General features: G+C 34.1%; 1 protein-coding gene across 2 annotated transcripts in view; it reads left to right on the top strand.

Moving 5' to 3' along the window:
* The window catches only part of MYO10 (myosin X), a 233,476-nt gene that overhangs the window by 125,400 nt on the left and 89,503 nt on the right, over nt 1-18,573 (top strand). For both annotated transcript variants that reach the window (XM_044665583.1, XM_044665593.1), the window contains 7 exons: nt 3,767-3,901; nt 6,377-6,501; nt 7,007-7,020; nt 7,131-7,215; nt 9,244-9,347; nt 16,704-16,833; nt 17,879-17,997. In XM_044665583.1, coding sequence (XP_044521518.1) covers nt 3,767-3,901; nt 6,377-6,501; nt 7,007-7,020; nt 7,131-7,215; nt 9,244-9,347; nt 16,704-16,833; nt 17,879-17,997 — 712 coding nt within the window. The remainder of the gene's footprint in view (nt 1-3,766; nt 3,902-6,376; nt 6,502-7,006; nt 7,021-7,130; nt 7,216-9,243; nt 9,348-16,703; nt 16,834-17,878; nt 17,998-18,573) is intronic.

Raw genomic sequence — 18,573 nt, 5'->3', positions numbered from 1 at the left:
CTTAACTGCCCCTCTGTCTTCTCTTCTTACCACTGAACAATATTATTCCCAAGCACCTTCTATTTTAGTGCCTTGGTTTAGTTGAATCAAAATGGCATGCCATTAATATATGACCGAGGTATCTTCATCAGTGCAATAATAGCTCACTAATTAGGACTTTTCTTTCAGAATCTTTAATAATTTGACAAAGTAATTCTGAAGTTTGAAGGGCAGCTTGGTTTAGCAAAGTGGCTTAAGAGTCAAAAAGGCTTGGATTCAAGACCTAGCCTGATACATATACTGACCAAGTGAACCCAAGGTAAATCAGTCTCTTGGTGCCCTCAGTTTCAGAATCACTCTAGAGCTGTATTTGGAAGGGAGATCCCTTCCCAGGCATGTCCTCCTCCAGCAATATCATAGGTCCCAACCCAAAGAAAAAGAAGAAGAAATCCTGGTGGGTAGTAAGCTCCCTCGACCAGTGCAGATCCTGGCACAGAGAGTTGCCAGGGTTCCCTGAGAAAGAAGCTGATTTGCCTGGGCGCACATGCCAACCAGAGTGTGTCAGTGGCAAAACTTGAAGCTAACTCATCTGGACTCCGTGACCAAGTGCTCTCTCTCTCTGCCCAACACTCTGTTACCTCTCAACTTTGTATTTCCCAGGGGAAAAAGTTTCCTAAGCTTCTACTAATGAAAATTACCGAAGGAAAAAAAAGTATTTGTTGATTATTATAAGATCTACTTTTGGTGGGAGGGGGAAAGACTCTAGCATATAAACTCTATTAAAATGAATGCTGTTAATTCCAATGAATCTCATTTTGTTAAAACAAACTAGCAGATCTCTCTTGGAAGACTCTGAAAAGTAAGTTCGAAAGTAATTAAAATGCATTTCCTTTAAAATCTCTTAATGCTTCTCTTTTGAAAACTAACCACAACTTCTTCCTAAACCCTCTTATTTTTTCCCCCAATCTACTATCTCCTGGCCGAGTCTAAGTTTCTTTTCTTTTATTGTATCTTACTGCCATCAGAGTTTAATTTCAGTTATTTATATTGGAACTTTGTGCTAATACTGTCCTTAGGGTCTAAAGCAACTGAGAGCTTTGGTTCAGATCCAAGGTAGATCTTGCCTTTTCCTGAACTCCGTTCCATAGGGTTAAAGAGTGAACTGGTATGGAGTCCAAAGAACTTGCTTGATTAGGGAAACATGGCATTTTGCTAAAGGATACTTTGTGAAAGAATCATTATAGAACTGTTCTTTTTCTAAATGGGTTTTAAGACAGATGCACAACACTTGCCATCTTTATTCTCATTTTACAAATGAGGAAAATGAAGATGTTAGAGTTAAGTGATGTGTCCAAAGTTACACCAGTAATAAAGTATCTGAGGCAAGATTTAGATGTGTAAGTTCTGAAATCCAAGCCTAGCTCTCTATCCTGACTTACAGGATCTAACTGTCTCACTGGGGCAAGCAAACTCAAGCGAAGTTGAGTAGTCACAGCCATGGCTAAATAACAGAACAGGAATTCAAATCCAGGTCTTCCTGAGTAGAGGTTCCAGGTTTTTTTATACTATTTACCCTTGTTTCAGCTTCTTGGTTTATTAAATACCTAAAAAAATAATAATTGATTTTAATAGGGGAAAAAAGTGAGAGACCACAAATCCATCTGATAGAGGAACTTCTGACTTCTATAGGAAAAATCAGAATGTGATTATTGTACTTACGCATGAATTATATTTTAATTAAATATTGCTGTGGAACAACTGTAGAAAGCTTCTATTGTATAATGAAAACATGAACATTGTAACTACAGTATATTTTCAGACTCAGGAGAGATTTCAAATAAAAATATTTTACTCATTAATACAAATTTCTTTTTGAGTTTTTCCTAGGACTTCTTTAAAAAAAATTTTTTTTTTTAATGGAAACAAACTAGTTTCAATTTAGATTTCCTTGAGCATAAAGTGCCCTCTTGTGGACATATTCAGTTTTGTTATTTTAAAAGTATCTTCTCTTTCACATTATCACATTCTTTTTTTTTTTTAAACCTCTTACCGTCCACCTTAGAATCAATACTGTGTATTGGTTCCAAAGCAGAAGAATGGTAAAGGCTAAGCAATGGGGGTCAAGTGACTTGCCCAGGGTCACACAGCTGGGAAGTGTCTGAGGCCAGATTTGAACCTAGGACCTCCCATGTCTAGGCCTGGTTCTCAATACACTGAGTTACCCAGCTATTCCTTTATCACATTCTTGCTATGCATTATAGACTTTGCAAAGTGATTATACATGATAAAAATTGCCTGATTAATGTTGATTGATCAACTCTTAATACCCAATTTTACAGATAGGTAAACTTGGGCCCAGATAAATTAAAATATCTTGACTTGAATTTATAACAAAGTTCAATCTGTCACATAAATATTTGAGTTCTTTCTGTGTGTCAAGTCATCTTGACATATAGTGTACTCATAAGTTTAAAAAGTTAAGCTGAGAATTGATTTGTAGAGTGTATCAATTGAGATACTTTGTATTTGAAAGATATCTTAGTTTAAAAAAAAAAAAGTAAGCCCTAAACCTGCTTTCTTTTTTCTATTCCAAAATTTTTCTGTCTCCTTCCTAATTCTTGTGTTGAAGAAATGTCTCCATGGGGAATGAGTCTGGGAAAATGGAAAATGGAAAATTAATAAGGAAGTTAGAAGACCCTCCTGGACTACTTTTCATATTTGTGTCCTCTTCGGAGTTTATTTTCTGAAATAAATTGACATCTTTCCTATTTTGAATCATTCTGATAAATTATTTTTAAAATAATAAACATTATTATTTACAATAAAAATAATTTTTTAAACTAAAAATAGTATTTGTCATTTAGCAATAGAATATTCTTATGAGTTATCCACTAAGTAGAAACCGATTATCTTTCTTTTATTTATTTATTTGTTTGTTTATTTTGTCTTTAATTTTTATTTAGAATATTTTTCCATGGTTACATGATTCATAATCTCCCCCTTTCTTCTCTCTCCTCCTTCCTCCAAAAGCCGACAAGCAGTTCTACTGGGTTATACACGTATCATTGTTCAAAACATATTTCTGTATTAATCATATTTACAGTGTAGGGATCCTTTAGCATCAAAACCCTAATCACATCCTTATTGTACTACATGACTAAGCATATATTTTTCTAATGCAAGAAACTGATGATCTTTCTCTTTGCACGTCAGTATTAAAACCTTTCAAATATTTCATGTAAGAAAAATGTTCCATCATTGTCATAAAAATGAAAGCTGTCTAAAAAATCAGAAAGGAATAATTATAGTCTGTCCTGAGCTCTAAGCCTACACCACCAGCTGCCTATTTATTGGACCTTTCCACCTTGATACTTATATTGCTCAATTTAGTACTGAATTATATGCTATCTTGTCTTGTTTGACAAATGTTTCATGTGTGTTTATCTCATTATCCAGCTGTATTCTAAGTCCTTTGAATACATAAATCATGACTTATATTTTATTCCCCAAAGCTCCCAAATATATTTGTACAGCCATGTGCTTTGGCCACCCTGGAAGGAGGCAGGAAGGGATAAATTTTGTTTTTATGTCATATGACTTCCATATTATTATCTTTTTCATTATTAAGAACTTTAATTTCATAACCATAAAAGGGAATATAAAGAATGATAGGAGCTATATTGCTAGCTACAGAAATAGTGTTTTTCCACTTAACAGTTTTATATTATGGCATTTATGATGACTAGTATAGTACCCTATCTTTCTTTATGTTTATTTTGTCTTTCAGTGGTGAAAGTGGAGCAGGTAAAACAGAAAGCACTAAGCTGATCCTCAAGTTCCTGTCTGCCATCAGCCAACACTCTTTGGATTTATCAATTAAGGAGAAGACAGCCTGTGTTGAGCAAGCTATTCTTGAAAGCAGGTATTTTTAACTAGATTTAATTCTTCTCTTTTAATATCAAAATGCTTTACTAGTTTCAAAATTGTACCCAGAACTTTTCTGTTAGAAGGGCAGGTCATTTCTGTTGTTAGTAGCTATAGAAGGAACTACTACCATGCTTCCTTTAATGTTTCAAGGAGAATAAACTAGATTAACAAACAAAAAATTGCAATTGCTGAACATTAACTGTTTGAAGATGATAACTGGCCCACGTTAGTGAAAGACAGATCACTTTTTATACTCATATGCCATATCAATTAGAGGCATTTAATTTTTTTACCTAATAATTGTGATCTTGAGAACAGAAAAGATCTTAGCAATTTTCTGTTCTGTTGCACCCTCCTCCCATTTAAAGATGGAAAACTGAGGCTCAGGAAATTTTAATTAAGAGCATATAACAAAGTAAGTAGCAAGGACTACTAGCCCTTGGAGACCTGCACCTCTAAATCTAGTGCCTTTTTCACTATACTAGAATCAACTTTGATCTCAACATTGCATTCCAAAGCTTTCCATGTTCTGGTCTCAATCATCTTTTTGGCCTTGTTGTCTAGTTGTTTTCAACCATGTCAGATTCTCTATGACCCCATTTGAGATTTTTGGCAAAGATACTAGAGTTGTTTGCCATTTCCTTTTCTAGTTCATTTTACAGATGAAGAAACTGAGGTAAACAGGACTTGCCCAGTGCCACATAGCTAGTAAGGGTCTGAGGCCAGATTGGAACTCAGGAAGAGGAGTCTTCCTTTCTCCAGGCCTGGTATTCTATCCACTGAGCCCCCGAGCTGCTCTTTTCATCCTTTTCTTTCATTTTCCTCTTCTCACACTAGAAATTGCACACCTCCAGTGCTTCCTCACTTTTGTGATTTTGAGCACATTCTCTTCTCCTCAAAAGTCTCGACCTTCTCTTTTCCCCTCCATCCACACATATTATTCATTTTTTTAAAAAGCTTTATTGCTTTGATTTGTTTTTATAAATTAAACATTTATCTTCATTTAGTGCTCTCTTATAAGAATTGTCATGGATGCCACAGAATGTAAACCAATTAAGTGAAACCAACAGTATAAGGACTTCATCTGAAGGTGTCCACAATGTCCCACACCTGCAGCTTCCTTACCTTCCTTCATTTTTTTTTTAATTAAAAAAATAAATATTTTCTCCCACTCTCACCTCTTGCCTCACTGGGAAAAAAACAAGCAAATTCCTTATAACAGATATTCATAGTAAAGCAAAACAAATGTACTTCACAAATCTGTATATATTTAGAAATATATGTGAGTCGTTCTGCAAATATGTTATTCCTACCTATCCTGTGTTCTCCATGAAGACTTTGTGGATCTACCAGGTCAGAAATAATCTTGAAGAATATTCTTCTGTACCTTTACTATTGAACCTTTCTGTTCTAGTTTGTTGTGCATATATACATAATTATATTTTTGTATGCTTATTTATTTGTTCTCCTATAATTTCCATGATTTCTGGCATGTGAGAGGTATCTGACACACAGTAGTCAGTTGTCAAATACGAATAAATTATATTTGGTTAACAGTATCCATAGCGATGCATTTTATAGCAGCTCATATCCGTTTATAAGGTAATTTATAATGTCAATTTTTATTTAAAACACTTTGCCTACACTATTGTTTTCTTTATGACTTGGGTAAAGATTTATGTTATTTTTATACAGAAAGCTACTGTTGATTTTGATTTTTTAAAAATAAGTATTCAAACTAATGAGTTCTCAAAGTATTTCTTAATATAAATACCATTTAATTACCTCATTTCTCAAAATAAGAATATTCACTAAGCGGTAAAATGGTATATTGTATAGAGTGTTCTCTTTGGAGTTAGGAAAGCCTATATACCATCTTTGCTTTCTTTTCTTTCTTTAAACCCTTACCTTCTAGCTTAGAGTCAAATACTAAGTATCATTTCCAAGGCAGAAGAGCAGTAAGGGCTGAGCATTAAGTGCCTTGCCCAGGGTCACACAGCTAGGAAGGGTCTTGGGGTCATATTTGAACCCAGTACACCCCACACCCCCCTTTCTCTAGCTTTCAATCCACTGAGCCATCTCGCTGCCCCCAAGCTTTGCTTTCTGACACATTCTAGCTGTGTGACCGCTTACCCTGTATCTAGGTACCCCACACAAGTCTCTAAGACTTAAGTTGCACGCAAGTTATCATTGGTATCGATGGAAGAAGTTTTAACATGGAGAATTCCTTAATAATGATGTCTCAGATCCATACCCCAACAACAACAATAATAATAATATTAATAATAATAGTAATTGCTATGTCAAGGTCAGTTCTAAGATTGGCTAAAAACAAAGGACATATGTAGCACCTGTGTGGAGGAGAATATCTGTTCCTGGTTTCTGTAGAGATGACATTTGGGGAGGGGAAATTTTATTGTTTTTACTTCTGCTCCTAATTAACCCTTTCTGCCACCCTCTCATTTCACAGCCCAATTATGGAAGCTTTTGGTAACGCAAAGACTGTTTACAACAACAACTCCAGTCGCTTTGGGAAGTTTATTCAGCTGAACATCTGTGAAAAGGGAAATATTCAAGGAGGAAGAATTGTAGATTGTATCCTGTTTTCCTTTATATTGCTTCTCTATTTAACCTTGATAAATAGGAAGAACCCGCTGCTATTACTGGATTGTCACAGTAATGGAAAGAAAGAAGAAAGAGAAACATTGGCTTCTTCTCTGGATCAGCTTTAAATGGTTGATTTTAGAGTAAGCAGAATTGAACTACTTAATTAGTGCACATAGTTAAGAACAAATTGTTCTTTAGAAAGCTCTGGTAGCTGGTGTCATTATCTTAAATCCTGTGCTTATAATTAACCATAAAAACATAGGTGGTTGAAATCTAGTGTCACATAATTTGACTTGACTTTCTAGTACTTACTATGTTTGCAATTAAATTTGGATGAACTAGTCTTATTTTAGGTTTCATTTGTGTTCTGGCAACACAAATAACAGATGTCAGAGGGAATGTGTTGAATGAAAATAAAGAACAGAAGATTGACGATAAAATTCATTTCAGATTCTTGATTTTTCCTTGACTTGAAATTTCTTTCAAAATGAAGATTTATTAGAAAAAGTAAGTTTACTTTTGGCTCAGTTTACATTTTGCTTCATTTTGTTTTGAAAATATTGTAAATTTATGGAAATTAACATGGGAAAAAATGTAAATTTAATATATTTTCACAGAACCGAGTGGTAAGACAGAATCCAGGGGAAAGGAATTATCACATATTCTATGCACTGCTGGCAGGACTAGAGAATGAAGACAAAGGTGAGTGACAGAAATGCTAGGTACACATGTTTCTGTAGGCTGTCTTCCATTTTTAAAAAAATCAATAATCATAGAAAAGTTATGAAGAAAACTTCTTAAAATCTCTTGGTAGATTAGTAACCTATAGTATATAATAAAGTGTTATTTCAAAATGGAACACTGAATTTACTTAACTGCCAGTTAATATAGGTAGAAGACTGACAGGAAATCTGGAATCTCCTTGGCTTTTGGCCTTTTTTTTGAGGATCTCTAATTCAAAGAATATTTCTGAAAATAAAAATGTTAAAATTGATTTTTTGTTATGATGCATGAATAATGATGCTTTCCAACATTTGTAGAAGCAAACAGAAATTAATTAATTTGTTATTTTCTAACCATAAAAACTGACATTTACATAGTGTTTTTCACTTGTAAAATATTTATGTTTCTTACAAAAACACTGTATGTATGGTAGTACCAATATTAGTGCTTCATTTGATAACATTCACTAAATGCCTACCCTAAGCATTATGCTCATCCCTGGAAATGTAGAGACAAAATATAGGGGAGGAAAAAAAAAATATATAGGGGAGGGAGGGAAGCAAATAGCTTTTTTTTTTCCCTCAAGAAGCATATATTTTATCTAGGGATACAATGTGTGTGTTAACTAAATGAAAATTCTTTGTGTATGCATGTGGTGTTTTTGTTTGTTTATTTTGATAGTGATGGAAGTGTGGAAAATTAGCATCAGAAGACAGGCAAGGCTTCATGTACAAAAAAAAAGTTTAGCTTAACTTTGAAAGAAATTAGAGATTTTAAGAAATAGCAAACAGGTTTGGTGAGAAAACCTGAACCCAGGAGCCTTGTTGTTCAGTCATTTTTAGTCATATCCAACTTTTTGTGACCCCAGTTGAGGTTTTCTTGGCAAAGATACTAGAGCCATTCACCATTTCCTTCTCCAGCTCATTTGACAGATAAGGAAACTGAGCAAAAAGGGTTAAATGATTTGCCCAGGTCTACACAGCCAGTAAGTGTCTAAGGCCAGATTTGTCTTCCTGACCCCAGGGTTCTCCTTACAGTCTTGGGGAGTCATCCTCAACTTTTTCTTCTTCAACTCTGCCTTACCTCTAACAAGATGCTTCCACACTACATCTCCAAAGATGTGTCTCCACTCTGATTCAAGCACTCCCTCCCTCTCTTGTGGACTGTGGCAAACATATTCTGATTGTTCTCCTGGCTTCCATTCTCTTCCCTCTCCCATGCACATGGTTGTCTGAATAATAAATACTACTATTCTTGTAACTCTACTGCTTAGGAAGCTCCCTTAGCTCCCTCTTCTCCAGAATAAAATACAGATGCTGATGTTTAACTTTTAAACCCCTTTATAATCTGTCTTATCTTTATTTCTGTTATTATATGCATTAATTCCTCCCTTCATGTGTTCTACAACCCATCTAAATTAAATTGTTCTGCTTCCTGTTCAGTAATATTACATGTCATGTCTCCATGCTTTTGCCCCAGGCTATGCCCAATTCCTGGAATGCATGTTTTCCCACTTTAAAAATCCCTCACTTTCTTCAAAGATTGGCTTTGTGTTACCTCTTCCCCAAAACCCTTTCCCTCTTCCTTTCCCAGTTGCTTGTATCCTCTTATCTGTATTTACTTTATATTTATTTTGTATTTTAGTTTCAGTATGTAGTTTTCCTACTACAAGACAATAAGTTCCTTGAGCAAAAAAGACTATTTCATTATTTTTTTGTATCCCCAGCACCTAGTACAGTACCTGGCACTTACTTGGCCTTTAATACAACACTGACTTTAATATTAATATTAAGTTCCACCATCTTGATGTATAAAAATACACTTAATTCAAATCATCATTATTTTCTACAAATTATTTTAGCGAAGAGGAGATGTCAGTGAAGTATACTTGGTTCACTGTTTTTAATGGCAGAAAGAAATCCTTTTTTGTTGTGTTCCCTAAGAGTATCCGCTGAATTAATAAAAATTGTGGACTAAAATTTTTTTTTCTCTTTTTTTATTCTGCAGAAGAATTTTATTTATCGGGGCCGGAACACTACCACTACTTGAATCAGTCTGGGTGTATAGCGGATGAGACAATCAATGATAAAGAATCCTTCAAAGATGTCATTGTATGTATATTTCTAATAGGAGTTAAACTTTGCAAGATTAAAATTAATATCCATTAACTCCAAGTATTATATTTTATAAGATTTATTAATAATCCCTTGAAGTAGATGAAATAGAAAGACCAGAGTAAAGCCTGAGTAAAGAGCAGTTTTTCTTGACCAAGTTCACGGGAGAAGAGAGACAAAGGAGTGGGGTTACAAACGCTTTATTTCCAAAATGTAAGGATGTAACATGAGGACAAAAGTGGGATGCTGGGAATTGTAGTTCAAGGGTACAAAATTCTAATTACGAAACTTTCTTACTTTCCAATACAGTGTATGGTTAGTTATGTAGGTAAAAATGGAAATAATGGCTAATCAGTAAGCATTCAAGGGAGGTATTTTCTTTTCTTTTTTCCCCTTTAAATTTGCCTTCAAAAATTGATTGATCTTTTTTACATGGCTTTAAAAACAAGAATTAATTGGAACCTTGAGATATAATGAACTACTCTAATAATAATATTATTTCATATTTGCAAAATTCTTTACCATTAATATATTTTCTTTAAAATTATTTAGATTGTCAGATATTTTCCTTATTTTATAGATAAGAAAACTAATTCATGAAGAGGCAAATGATTCTCTTCCTAAGGTTAATAGGTGGTAAAGCTTGGACTTGTTTGGATCTTCTGATAGGAGACTAGTGCACTTTCTACAAAACTTTACTAGAGGACAAATTCTTAAGTTCTGGACAAGCACATTTATTTTAAATTAAAGATTTTTAGTCATAAAAACTACTTTAGTTCATTTCAATGTTTTCTCATGTTCAATCAAAAAAGTTGCTACTGAAATTTCTCCTTTTCCTTTAAGGAGTTGCTGTGTGAGAGAGGTGGCCTGAGAGGTAGACCAGAGTTCAAATCCCACTTCTGATATATATGTGGCTGTGTGATACAGGACAAGTTACTTAAACTCTCTGTGCTGTAGGCAACTCTTTTAAGATTGAAGTTGCAGAAAACTTGCCCACCTTCTTGGGTAGAGAGACTTCCTCATCCAGGAGTTCCCCATACTGGAAATCAAATTTCCAGGCCCCATTCTTATTCTTTTTATCTTTTTATCGTAAGCCCAATCATTTCCCTTATCCCAATCAAATCCCATTTATTGTAAGCATGATCATTTTCCATTTATGGATAATTACCTTATTTTCATGGTAATTTATATTCCAGCTAACCCAAAACAAAGAGAAAAAGTAATAAATACCTTGATTATCAAATTTTTTTCCAGTATAATTCCTTTTTTCCAATTTAAATAAGACAACTCTCTAACTTTTCTTTATAGGACCCCCTTTTTCATCTTTTCATTTATCCTTGTCATGCTTTTCTAAAATATTCCTAGTTTTTCTTTTTAAAATTTGGTTATAAAAATGGACAAACTGCTTTAATAAAGGTCTGAATAATGCAAAATATGTAGGTAACATAATTTTTTCAGTAGTCATCTTACCTAGGAAGGTTATATGATACATAATTAGTGTATATCCTATCCTTAGGGATATTTTTCAGACCTTTTAGATCTTGGACTCTTATTTATAGAATTCCTTTTCTAATTGGTCAAGATCATTTTGAACTTGATTGCAGTCTTCCAGAATGCATTGGAATTAGAAGACCTGGATTCCAGTCTCAGCTCTGGCACATAGTACAGTATTTGCTGTGGTCCAAAATTTGAATAAAGCAGATACACTTAAGAGTTGCAGTACTTGGGTTTCAGAAATCCTTTGTTATAAAACAGTCTTACTTATAAATCATTCCTAACATTTAATTTAATCATATATATAATAGCAAATTAATTTCTTAATCATATCTACAAATAGCAAATCTTATGAAAAGCATCTTTTAAAATAAGCAAGATATAGTTTTATATATAAATATATCTTTTTTGTTAACCATTGCCTTCTCTGATGCAGCAAGGAAATTTTAATTTAACAAACAAAAATTTTAAAAATAATTTTTTAAAAAGCCTATTCTCAGTCCATTTTCTAAGAGGCAGATAGATAGTACAGGGGCTGGATCTTGGACCTGCAATCAGGAAGATCTGAGTTGGAATTGTGCTTCAGACACCAACTGGCTAGATGGCCTTAGATAAATCACTTCCACTCCACTCAACCTGTTTCCTTGTCTGTAAAATGAGAATGATAAATAATAGCACCAACCTTACAGGGTTGTTGTCAGGATCAACTATTGTAACATATGTCAGTCACAAACTTTAAAATACTATATAAATCTAAGATATTATAATTATCAATCTAGAGTGTTAACTGGGATCCTAAACTATTCCCCGTTTAATATCCCTCAAGAAATCACTCAAATTATTACCAAACTATTCATAGCTTTATATGTAACCTTTAAACCAGTTTTTGGTGTGTGGTATTTTTATTTGGTGGCTTTATCATTAAGAATTTTGAAAATGTAACCTTTCACAAGTCTTAGGTTCATAGTTTTAGAGCTGGAAGGGACCCTAGAAGTTATATCTATTCTCCTTGTTTTTTATTTAAGGAAATTGCAGCCCAGGGATATTAAGTGATTTTTATAATGTTGCAAGTGTGTCACAGAGCTGAAACTAGAACCGAGATCTTCTGAATAAATCCAGTCCTCTTTTTATTGTACCAGTTACTGTTTCCATCTTATTGTTACTCACTTGTCAATATGTTATTCGGTCAGATAAAATTAAATTCACTTGACTGATGTCCTTCAAAAAGCTATTATTATTTACATCTTAAAATCTTCTGGGTGTTTACAAATGACTTGTTTTCTCTACCCAAGGGTGGACCTAAAGCTCCCTGGATCATCCTTTGTTTCCCTAGGATAGGTACAGCCTTTGCCCTTTGTAAATCACAGAGAGGGAGCAGCAGGCTTTTGTTGGATAGAGGCAGCCTTAAAGTCAGGAAAACCTGGATTCAAGTTTCTCTTCTGATATATATTTGATATATATTAACTGTATTACCACCAATAAGACATTTAACTTTTTAACACTCCCAGGCAACTCTCAGAGATGACAATTACAGTCTAGTTACATATGAATAAATTTCATCGCTGGGAATTTCTATTTGAATGAAATTATAGGGTTCCCCCTACTCTTTTATGCCCTTCTTCCCCACAGAAACTTGTCCTGTCTTTAATGGTTTTTCAAGACTATTAACTGTCACAGTAATCCCTTCCCATTCCTTAAATATTCTACAGTATATATCTTTAGGCCCTGATAAATGTTCTATTATGTTCTAGATATTCTTTAACTGTCTCCATTTTCATTTATGCTTTTTAGCCTTCTATCATAGATAAGGCCCTTAAATGGTTAGCTTGCTTCTTTTTATAAAGATCTGATATAAAGAAGAAATAAGGAAACCTAGATTATTCTTGATGATTAAAAGAAGAGAATATAAATAAATGCTAGCTATACCTGAACTTTAGGCACATCCCATGACCACCTTCTGCCTCAGTTTTCTCAGTGGTAAAATAAAGACATAGACTTCTAAGGTCCCTTCTCGCTATAAATCTAAAATCTTGGAAGTTAATGGGTTAGGTGCCTCTTTGGGCTTCATAAGGAAAAAGACCTTTCCCAGAATGATTTTACTATGACTAAAGAAAAGGGTTTTGTTCTAAAGCAGTGGGGTGATACTTAAGTAGTAATCCTTACATAGGGTTATCTATGAATTATATTGACTTAGTTTTAAAATGTATTGTTATTTCTGTTTTATTGTATTTATTTATTTTGGTAAATATTTCCCAGTTACATTTTAATCTGGCTTTGCCTGTATACTTGGGAATATAAAAGTACTGCTGGGTATTTGACACCTCTGATCAAAAAATAGATTGTTCTATAAATATAGTGTCATCTTCATTTCAACCTAGTCTTTTCCTTTCACTTTAATCCCTAGAAACCAATTTTCTCTATGGCCACTAGGGTGCATGTTACAGCAAGTCTTCTACACTGTCTTCCTGACAGTGCCAAGTTTCAGTGGGATTATAAATAAATTACTTATTCATAGTTGAGAGAAGGAGCCTAAAATGTTAAATAATATATTATTCTAAGAGGAAATCTCTCCTAGATTGTGATTTATCTAACATTGCCTGTTTAAGCTATTGATTGTTATTTTTTTTTTTACTTAAATAATTTAGTACTCAAGATCTTAATCAAATTAAACAAAAAAAGTGCCCTCTATTTGAGAAATAGAAGTCCCACAGATAAAACAGTAGTAAAAATAATTAACACATAACACTTTATTTTTTATTTGTTTTAATTCATCAAGATCTTTTGTTTTAATCATCTTTATTATTCCCCCTAAATACCTCTCCTCCAGAAATTGAATAAAAGAAAAATCAAACCCATTAGAAACATTTATATTCAATCAAAATATTTACACATTGTCCATGCCCCAAAAATATTTCACCTCATTTTGCATTGAATCCTTCACATGTCTATCAAGAAATAAATAACATGTTTTATCATTACTTTTCTGGAATAGTGGTTGGACATTAAGGTGCTAAAAGTTCAGCACAATAGTATTCCATCTCATTTGTATTCTATAACATATCTATTTGCCAATGCATTGATATTCACTCAAATTCTCATCCTTTGCCACCTCAAGAAGAGCTATAAATATTTTTGCACATCCTTTGAGTTTGTTTTACTTAGCACTAATCCTTCCCTTAATTGACTCTCTTCATGATTTTCCTTCCTCCTTTTTCCCCCTTCTTCAACTATCTGTTTAATGAGAGTAATTTCTGTTTCCAATTCTGTGTGCGTGTTCTTTCTTTTCAGTAAATTCAAATGAAAATGAAGTATAACTGTCAGTGATGCCCCTTTATCTTGTTGACATAAATGAAAGGAAATAAATTATGTAAGAAAATTTTCCCTAAGTCACCCCCCTCACCACTCGCAACACACAAACACCTCACGAGCCCTTCTTTCTTTCTATTCTTAAGATTATCAAAACATAACAGAACCATTCCTATGTCCTCTAATGATGATAGAAATCAGAGGGGACACATGTATCAACTATACATATCTTAACATGAACAATTTATTCATATTTAGTCTTTTATTATTGTTCATTTGTGTTTACCTTTTCATGTTTCTCTTCACCCCTGCGTTTAAACTTCAAAGTTTCTCCACAATTTTGGTCTTTTCATCAAGAATGCCTGGAAGTGTGCTATTTCATTTAAGGTTCCTTTTTCCCTATAATGTTATACTTAGTTCTCCAGGGTAAGTTATTCTTGGCTATAAGCCCATATCCTTTGTCTTCTAGGATATCATATTCCAAATTCTCCATTTCTTTATAGCAGTAACTATGAAATTGCATATAATCCTTACTGACTCTTTGAATTTGAATTGTATTTGAATTCTTTGTTTTGAATATTTGAAGTATTTTTGGGGGTGGGACATGGAATCTCTGGATAGTGGCTCTCACATTTTTATTTGGGAGTTTAGGAGGTGACTCATAGCACCTTTCTGTTTTCAGATTTCTTGGAATATAATTTCTAGGTTCTTTTTTTGATCATGGTGTTCATGCAGTCCAATGATTCTTACATTTTTTTTCTCCTCAATTTGTTATCCTAGACTTTTGCCATGAGATACCTTATGTTTTACTCTCTCTCTCTCTCTCTCTCTCTCTCTCTCTCTCTCTCTCTCTCTCTGTCTGTCTGTCTGTCTCTCTCTCTCTGTCTGTCTCTCTCTCTCTCTCGACTTTGCTTTAATATTCTTGTTGCTTTATAGTGTTCTACTTGGTCCATTCTAATTTAGGATCTGTGCCTCTTTTTTTCCCCTCAAGCACTCTCATCCCATTGATAAAAACATTTAAAAACTTTTTTTTAAAAAAAACTTGTTTCATCTCTTTCAGGCATACTAGTTTCATTTATTCCCAAGCTATATTTTTCTCTAAGGAATTATTTGTAGGTTTTTTAGTCATTCTCTTCTGAGTTTGTGTCTTTAGCATCCCTTCCTCCCCTTTTTTATTGTGGGTTTTTGTTTGGTTGTTTGCACATTCTTTCAGCCTACTTCTTAACCCTAGATTTAATCTAAGGACTGGGCTCTGCTCTATTTTTGGAAGAAAGTTCTGGACTGTTCTTTTGATTGCTTTCTTGGGATATTAAGTCCCCAGACCACATGGACAAACTGTAGGGGCCTGCCAGCTTTCAGTGCTCCCAAAGTGGTCTGATCTAGGTCAGAGTCTGAATATTTCTCTTCCCTACAACACCCCCACCCCTTCCTAGTCTGAACTCTGCAGTTTCATGATCTGTATTTAGATCTGTTTAAGATTAAATTACTGCTAACCCGTATCAGTCAGCTGGAAAGCTTTGTTGGTTCAAAATGGCAGAATTATAGGTTCTCTTTTAGCCTGGGATTTCTTGCTTTGGTACTCCTCCATAAGTAGGTCTGGATGCATTAAATGATATTTGAGTCTGAGCCACATTACTGCTGCTTCTGAATCTTGTCTTTTCTTGGGACACTGCCCAAGACCCCCTACCTCAGAACACAGGCCCCATTCTCAGTCTGCCTAAATCTGTGACCCAGAATTGGGTACTGGAAAACAAAGCTGCGGGTTTGCACTTGTCGCTATCTCAGTGCCCCAGTATGGGTCAGGAGGTAACCCTTTCTGGGCCTGGGTCTCCTCTTACCCTTGGTGCACAGCCCCTCCTGGGTTTTAGAGTGCTTCCAGAAGCCTTTTTTTGTCCAGAGACCTCTCTGTCAGCTGGGCTGGACACATGAATCACTGCCACACTTTCTAGATTTCCCTATTAGAATTCAGTCTGGTACAGTTTCAAGATCTCTGGAAAAGTTTTTGGAACGGAACTTTTACTGTACTGGTTCCTGCTACTCCACCCATCTTTTCTAATCACATGTAACACACTTTGTAAAGCCCTTTATGTTATAATATTACATCTGGTTTTTAAAAAAATTAAATAATAATTAGATTATATAACCTCCCCCAAAATATAATAAAACATTTTTCTCTGAACATTTCAAATGTGGTTATCAGGCTATTTTTACAGGATATTGTACAGAGTAAGCACTTATTAAGTATTTGAGTATAGAAATTAATTGTAGCCCATCAGAAATATCCATGGAAATTAAGAGACATCATTTCTTTGTATAATGTTGTGCACTCATGGAACATTTATTTCCATGTGCTGTTTGTTTTTAATGGATCATATTGCTAGTGTTAGTTTATAAAAGTATATATTAACTTTCTACCCATTTTCCATTGTCAACCTTTTGCTTTGATGTACAGATCCTGATGCATAATATATGTCATTAGGTTATGACACCCTTGCTACTTATTCAATTTAATGGGGTGAGGAAGGTACCAGAAACAATATTTTTTTCTTTTAGACTGCAATGGAAGTGATGCAGTTCAGCAAAGAAGAAGTTCGGGAAATTCTTAGACTACTTGCTGGTATTTTACATCTTGGAAACATAGAGTTCATCACTGCTGGTGGAGCTCAAGTTTCTTTCAAAACAGGTAAGGTTTTTTTGTTTGTTTTTTAACTACTGAGGAACTTGTTTTCATGGGTGAAACTTTAATACTGAAAATATTACTGGATCTGTAGTAGAAAAATCAGGAATAAGAAGACCTGGTCTTTGAGTCAGAAGAACTGAATTCATATTCCAATTCTAAATTAATGATAGGATCATTTAACCTCTCTCAATTCTCTGAAAAAAAAAAAAGAATGTGTGTTTAGGGAAATGGGATAAAGTCTAAAGGATCTTCTAGAGGACAAGACTAAAGGTCTCTTCCATCTTAAATATGTGAAGACCTTTACTATAAATGGCATCATGGCCTTTAGTCTAGGCATTTTTGTTTAACTTACAGGAATGGTTTTTTAGGCGGATGTTTAGTAATTGATATTTAGTAATCAGCAAGATTAATGGAGAGGAATTCTAGAGTCTTCTTTTTTGAAATAATTTAAAATAATGGACTGTCTTTTCAGAAAGATTTGAATGTTCTCTATTATTTATCCAGCCAATAGCTTCCCATATTATCCTTCTATATTAAAAATAGAAGGTTCCATTTTTGAATGCTATCTTTTAGAAGTGATTTGACTGGATTTAAATCTATCAGAAGACTTGGATTTTGAATCAGGGCTTTGCTCCTCACTTCCTGTAGGCTTGGGTAGTTCACTGAACCTCTTTGGCTTTGAGATTTTTCTTAGTCTAAGAGATTTAGAATAGATAATCTCTAAAGTTGTTTCAAACTATCAATCCTGTAAATTCAGTGTGATCTTAGCTGATAGAAGGGACATGAATTATCATTCTAAGTAAAAAAAGGGAAATATAGTTTTTCAAGTATTCTAGTTACCTATCATAATATATAATCCTATATGAATGCTTACCTTGTTTAATTCTTCTTTGATTTCCAAGGCAAATTAATTCAGGAATGTTATTTGCTTAAAGACCTTAGTACATGCTGGTATAACCTCAAGTCACATCAAAAAGAAGTAATCATCTCTTTCTTTTTGTACAAATACAGTATTTTATTTATTATCTTTTTGGATTTTTTTTGGCAGCTCTTGGTAGATCTGCAGAGTTACTTGGGTTGGACTCAACACAGCTAACCGATGCCTTGACACAGAGATCAATGATACTCAGGGGAGAAGAGATCTTAACACCTCTCAACATACAACAAGTAAATTTTGCCCAAAGTTACTGAGTTTTTCCCTAGGTCAATTTATGGAATAAAGGCAAGGCTGTGAATACTTTCTAGAAAAGATAAATCAAACAGTTTGGGATGGGGTACTACAGTGGTAGGTGAAGGGAAACATGAAGGCATTATGGACATTGAGATGAGGATTTCAAGAAGTAGGAAGACCAAATACTAATGTAGCACCCTTTCAGATTTTTGCCTCAATTTATCCTGAACCAAGGAAGAGAAGAATGCATTTCCCATATTTTCTTCTCTCCTGTACTATGTGACTTTCTTGTAAGACCCTACATTCTCAGTAAGACTATTTATTAGTGTTAAATTCACTCACACTAAAATAGGAATTTTGGGGACCAACTTAAGGACCTCAAGATCAGATTTCTATTGGAAAATAATTTCCAAGATACCAAGTTACAAACTCTTGAAACTTAATCCCCTCGCAAATTAGAGACTTGTTTGTAGTGTGGTAGACTTGAACCATACCTGATAGATGCATCTAGGGTGCAAATAAATAAATAAACATGCCATTAAGTATAAATAGAGTATGGTTAATGTGTCTGA

This window comes from Gracilinanus agilis, chromosome 1, assembly GCF_016433145.1.
Source record: "Gracilinanus agilis isolate LMUSP501 chromosome 1, AgileGrace, whole genome shotgun sequence".
Taxonomy (NCBI): Eukaryota; Metazoa; Chordata; class Mammalia; order Didelphimorphia; family Didelphidae; genus Gracilinanus; species Gracilinanus agilis.
Note: the sequence above shows the minus strand (reverse complement) of the source record. Positions and strands in the feature narration are given on the sequence as shown.